The sequence below is a fragment of the Asparagus officinalis genome, chromosome 2, assembly GCF_001876935.1.
Source record: "Asparagus officinalis chromosome 2, Aspof.V1, whole genome shotgun sequence".
Classification (NCBI taxonomy): domain Eukaryota; kingdom Viridiplantae; phylum Streptophyta; class Magnoliopsida; order Asparagales; family Asparagaceae; genus Asparagus; species Asparagus officinalis.
This window is the reverse complement of record NC_033795.1, coordinates 60,257,542-60,263,286: the sequence shown is the minus strand read 5'-3', so window position 1 is coordinate 60,263,286 and position 5,745 is coordinate 60,257,542. Positions and strand designations below refer to the sequence as shown.

Genomic DNA, 5,745 nt, shown 5'->3' with positions numbered 1-5,745 from the left:
ATTCGGCTTTGCAAATTCTACACTTGGTTCACTCTGCAAAGGAGCAAGTGCGGATCAAAAACCATCGCTTAGAGGTGCAGAACACTTTTGGTTCTGTAGATGGCTTCTAAATAAAGAATTTGGCTCTTCGGGATTTCTCATGTAAGGACTTATGTTCGAGTCAAGTTCCTCTATTATATCCTTTGATTTTTTTAGAGTATCATAGTGCATCATCGATTGATAGAATAATTGCATCCATGAACTTTGTAAAAGCCAAGACAATAGTATTTAGTTTCAAGTCCATCTCACAATATCTTGAGCTTGATACTTTTGTCCAACATGGCTTACAGTGTTGTATTTCAACTCTTGACATTTTAGTGATTTTAAAAGCATCAATGCAATCTTGGTGGTCAATGACAATCTCTGAACATCCAATTGATGAAGAGAACTGATTCATTGCCGATTATCTCCTTTCTGTTTCTGTTGATATTTGCTTGTCTATTTGTGTAGTTATTGCTATCCTGATGGTTTTTTTGAATGAACCATGGATGATCTCAACTTCAAAGAAATTATCTTCTGTAGGAACTCTAACGAAAGGAGCAAAATTCATTGCTATTTTGAGTGGTTTACCTCTTTTCGCAATAGAATTGTCTTGCGACAATTTTGAAATTGAGAAAATAAGATTAGGTTGTAATCTGCAAGCAAAAATATGTATTGCAACTCTCTCTTCATGCGATGCCAAGTACTAAATGGTAATTTATGTTAGAGACTTCGATTGATTTGAATTTGATCTCACCATACCGTAACACCACCTAGGGGTGAGCATAGTTCGGTTCAAACCGAACAAACTGACCGAACCGGCCGAAATTTAATAGTTCGGGCTCAGTTTTTATTAGAGCTCGGCTCGGGTCGGGTTGAAGTTTTTTCAACCCAAACTGATCAAACCGACCGAATTGTATTACCCATTATAATTATTATTTACATCCGCTTAAAACCCGACATATTATAGTTCATATAGAGTTATTTCTCTGCAACTTGATATATTTTTTTCTCACGCGACCTGATAGTGATAAAATACCCCAACAATAGTGTCATCTCCAATTCTAGGGCTTTTCATTATCTCTAGTTCTCTATCCATCTCTATTACATATTCACTTCTTCTACTTTGGACCAATCCACTTTTATGGTAAGAAACTTAAACCATAATGTTGATTATAACCTTTTCTTGATTTTTCTCCTCGATTGATACATTTTTGGATCAGACTTCTCTTTGGATCAGACGTATAATTTTATAGAAACTATACCCAACATCCAAGTTATTACATATTTTTTATTTACTTTGTCTAAATTGAGATCACTTTAATTCTTTATGTAAGTTTTCTCTAAAAAATTTATGTAATCTTTGATAAAAATAAGATTTTGATTTTTACATCTAATATTCAGTAGCATTTAATAGTTTATGAATTTCAATGAATTGAAGTGTAAGAGATTTCTTTCTTTGTCAACAGATTAGAGGTGAAATTAAATTTAGACATAACATTTATACCTAAGTGAAAGCTGAACAAACCGACCCGAACCGAACCAAACTGACTTGAATCGGTTCGTTTCGGTTTTGAATGATAGGCAGTTTGGTTCGGTTTGCCAAATTTGGCCAAAAACTGAACCGACCGACCGATTGCACAGCCCTAGCACCACCCCGCAACTTGCAAGCCACCAAAGAAACATGTTTTCCATCTAAGATAGATTAGATCTCAAAAAACTTCTCGAAATGGTTCAACCAACCTAAAAATTTTTCAATATCAAGATTACCCGATAAGTAAGGAATTTCCTTAAATCTTGTATGATAATCCTTCAGATGTAAATTCTCATCATATTGGTTTTAACGATGAGCACGAACACTAGCCCTAGTAGGTCGATGACAGGCAACATCTCGGGCATGCATCCTGTCATTTGTTTCATTCCAATTCCCTTTATTTATTGCAATAGTCAACTTCTTCATCTTCTGTGACAATTTCGTCAACATGTCGATCTAGGGCATCAACTCACTGAGCAAGATTAGAGGGAGGGAATTAATTTTGTTATTGTTGGTGGTCATAGCAGGAAACAACTTGTCTCTGAATACCAATTGATGTAGTAGAAGCATAATCAAAAGAGATAACTACTTCTCCTACGAGTAAAACAGCACAAACCCTAGAAACCCTAGTAATGGAAAACTTTTAAAAACAATAACAAATTTAAAACCCTACATGAACTTGATTCCCTTATATGGTGTTTAAAACAATGAAAAAGCATCAAACTATCATTTTCCTAAAGCTAAGAGAAATCCTTACATAAAAGACTTTCTATAAAAACCAGAAAACTAAAAGTAACCTAGATTCCTTGCGCAGTTGAGCCTAAGGACGAGTATCTTTGAACGCGAATGTTATCTGAAACCATAAATTATTTTTATGTATAGAGCACTTCCTAAGCATTCCAAAAACTTATAAAAATAAAGATTCTATGGAGTGAATCAAAAGATATGATCCTACAAAATTGTATCTTTGAATCTATAGGAAAATACTCTTTTGAAAAATATCAATTATTATTTTCGCATCACAAACTCAAGTAATGGTGATGTATGCTTGCCAACAACCCGAGGATATTCAACAAGGACCATAGATAAGGTGGACCAAAGCAACCGACGTGCAAATCAATCGACCAATACCAACAATACTATTCTTGAGAAGGACCTTATTCAATTTATTCTTAAAGGTCTTGATTCTATTTTTTTTTAATTTAAATTTTCTTTTAATCCTCAATTGGTCCCATATTTTGGGGATTCGGATCATCTCCACTACAAAAAAAATAGTGGAGGGACCACTACATAATCACAGCCATTGATTATCTAGATGATGGTTATGATTTTTTCTTTTAGTGCAAATTAGGAATGAGTGCAATACACGGGGGTATGGTAAGTGTTAGATTTAAATTGTATCATAACCGCCTACTAAATAATCAACGCTTGAGATTAAAAGTAGTGGTCTCTCCACTACTTTTTTGTAGTGGAGAGGATCCAAATCCTATTTTGGGTCCATGTAGCAAAGCTCTTTAGTGATGAGTAATGCTTAAAATCTAAATAGCCATAAACACTTCATGAAACCCATTATATACTAGGCTAAAAAATTTAGACCATCTAAGTCCAACATTAAAACGCGTGACCGATTGAATCGCTAGATACAGAGATCGATCACTAGTTCACTACCATCTTCATCACTAATTTAGCCTGGAAACAAAAAATGGCCGGCGACAACCGCAGCCTCCACATAGTAGTATTCCCATGGCTAGCCTTCGGCCACATGCTCCCATTCCTCGAGCTCTCCAAAGCCTTGGCCAGGAAAGGCCACAAAATATCCTTCATCTCCACTCCAAGAAACATCCAAAGACTCCCCTCATCACAACAACCCTCGAACCTCATCGACTTCATCCCTCTTTCATTCATTCACAGCTCCGGACCAGACGGCTTGAATGCGATACATAATAGAGAGCGCCCGGAAAGGCACACAGGTCCGGCTAACCAGAGCATCGAGGAGTCCAAGAACGTACCTCAAGAAAGCCCTCGACTCCCTCGCAAACCACCTGTTCGCCATTCATCAGAAACAGGCCTCCCCAAGGCGGGACGCTGGATAGTCTAAGGACTTTCCAATGCGCACGGGTACCCGGCTACGGCGCGGAGTGCATATGTAATAAAATTCAGGCCGGAACGTGCGCGGTTCATTGTCGTATTCTCGGCGGGCTTTTACGTCGTTAACGCGGCCGCGGCGGAGCTCTGCCCGGGAGACGTCGAGAAGGACGCCGGAGGAGTCGACCGTGCCGGCGCATTGAGTCACCTTTCCTTCGAAACCTCCGCTTACCGCTTACACGATGGGCGGAGCTTTTTCGGCGGACAGCTTTACTTCGAACGCGTCGGCATCTCCGACCTCCAGTCGGGTTCAGAAGCTCGTGTTGGATGGGCCTGCAAGGCTAAGGTAGCTGTTCGGAGCAGCGTGTGAGTCGAACCTTGAATTGGCGGAGCTCGCCTTCCGAAGCTTTAGCGGCAAGCCCGTAGTTCCCGTAGGCCTATCCGCCGTCGACTAGAGCTGCGGGATGACAAGTGGTGTGAGGTGGCGGAAACGAGCGTCCTCGATTGGCTTAGCAAGCAGAGATCAAGGTCCGTAGTGTTCGTCGCTCTCGGGAGTGAACTTGCGCTGAGCTCCGAGATGCTGCACCAATTAGCCCTTGGACTCGAGATGTCGAAGGTGCCATTCGTTTGGGCGTTGAGAAAGCCGGCTAGTTCGCTGAACGACGAAGACTTGCTGCCCAAAGGGTTCGAAGAGAGGTGCAAGAGTTGCGGGATTGTTGTCAAGGGATGGGTGCCGCAGGTGAAGATATTGGGTCATGAGTCTGTCGGAGGATTCCTGATGCACTCTGGATGGGGTTCGGTGATCGAGAGCCTCCATTTCGGGCTGCCACTCGTTATGCTGCCTATAGCTGTTGATAACGGGATCAACACGCGGACGATTACAGAGAAAGGGATATCGGTTGAGATCGAACGAAACGAGGAGGATGGATCGTTCACGAAAGAGGCGGTGGCGAAGGCGCTGACGGGGGTGATGGTCGAGGAGGAGGGAGGAAAATATAGGAGGAGAGCTGAAGAATTGAAAGATGTTTTCACTGATAAAGATCGGCAGGAGAAGTATGTGAATGAATTTATTCAGTATCTGAACGAATCATGAAGTTGGAAGTTGAGAGGAACATCACTAATCTGAGGTGATAAAATAAAAGCGTAACGCGTACTATTGGCTCCTACTTTGGTTATTTGAGTGCTGTCCCTGAAATTCGTTGTATCCACGATGTTGTGTTTGTAGCTATTTGTATCGATGTCTGCCGTTGTGTTTATGTTTTTCCTAATGAATCTTGTACCCCATGTATTATTAGGATGTAAACTCTTTCAGTTTTATCCACAGTCCATGATCGTAAATGTATCATAATCATAGAGAAGCACAAACCCAGTATCTTTCAATCAGAACATTCGGAGAACATTACAAAATTAACAAGGAACTATAACAAAATGAACATCAACAACATAAAGGAGGAAAATAAAATGAGACCACAAGCAAATCCCAAACTCAAAAATCTCCCAACAATCTAGTAATCTTCTCCCTCTTCACCATCATCATCGGCACCCTCTGTTCTAACTTCTTCATAGTCCTTCTCGAGGGCAGCCAGATGTTCTCTAGCCTCTGAGAACTTTCTTCCATACCTTCACTCACGTACCAATGCACAAAGGCGCGCTTTGCGTACATGAGGTCGAACTTGTGGTCGATACCTGAGTACATAAGGTCGAACTTGTGGTCGATACGTGAGAACACTTCGGCTACTGTGTTGTTGTTGCTGATCATGCTGACAGCACGTTGTACATTTTTTATTTATGTACACTTATCTTATGACACGTATAAAATTGTTACTCGTAAAGGATTAAATAATAGTGACATAAATAAAAAATATGGGAAATCGCGACACATGTTTGTGTCATTAGATATACAATTAAATATAATTGAAAAATAATAATAGTCCAACATGAATTGTGTGAGAATCTATTGATGGGCTTAAAGAATAAATCTTAGGTTTTAATTATAACGATGGTTAAACAATTATGATAATGCATAAACTAAACAACTCCATATTTAAGTGTGCTTTGATGAAAGTAATCTGAGGATGAGTGACCTTCTAGGAATTTATATTGTTGAA

The 5,745-nt window shown here is 39.9% G+C and overlaps 1 protein-coding gene across 1 annotated transcript; it reads left to right on the top strand.

Annotated features, from left to right (window-relative positions):
* On the top strand, positions 3,111-5,006 carry LOC109831234 (putative UDP-rhamnose:rhamnosyltransferase 1). The gene is made up of 2 exons (XM_020398570.1): positions 3,111-3,629; positions 4,050-5,006. Exons 1-2 carry the CDS (start codon positions 3,255-3,257, stop codon positions 4,728-4,730), a joined length of 1,056 nt encoding a protein of 351 aa, XP_020254159.1. The 5' UTR covers positions 3,111-3,254; the 3' UTR covers positions 4,731-5,006.

Excerpts from the sequence above, each read along its gene's own strand:
- LOC109831234 (XM_020398570.1), top strand. The coding sequence starts at position 3,255 with ATGGCCGGCGACAACCGCAGCCTCCACATAGTAGTATTCCCATGGCTA. Across the intron at positions 3,630-4,049 it reads CAGAAACAGGCCTCCCCAAG|CGGCAAGCCCGTAGTTCCCG; the intron begins GCGGGACGCTGG and ends CCGAAGCTTTAG.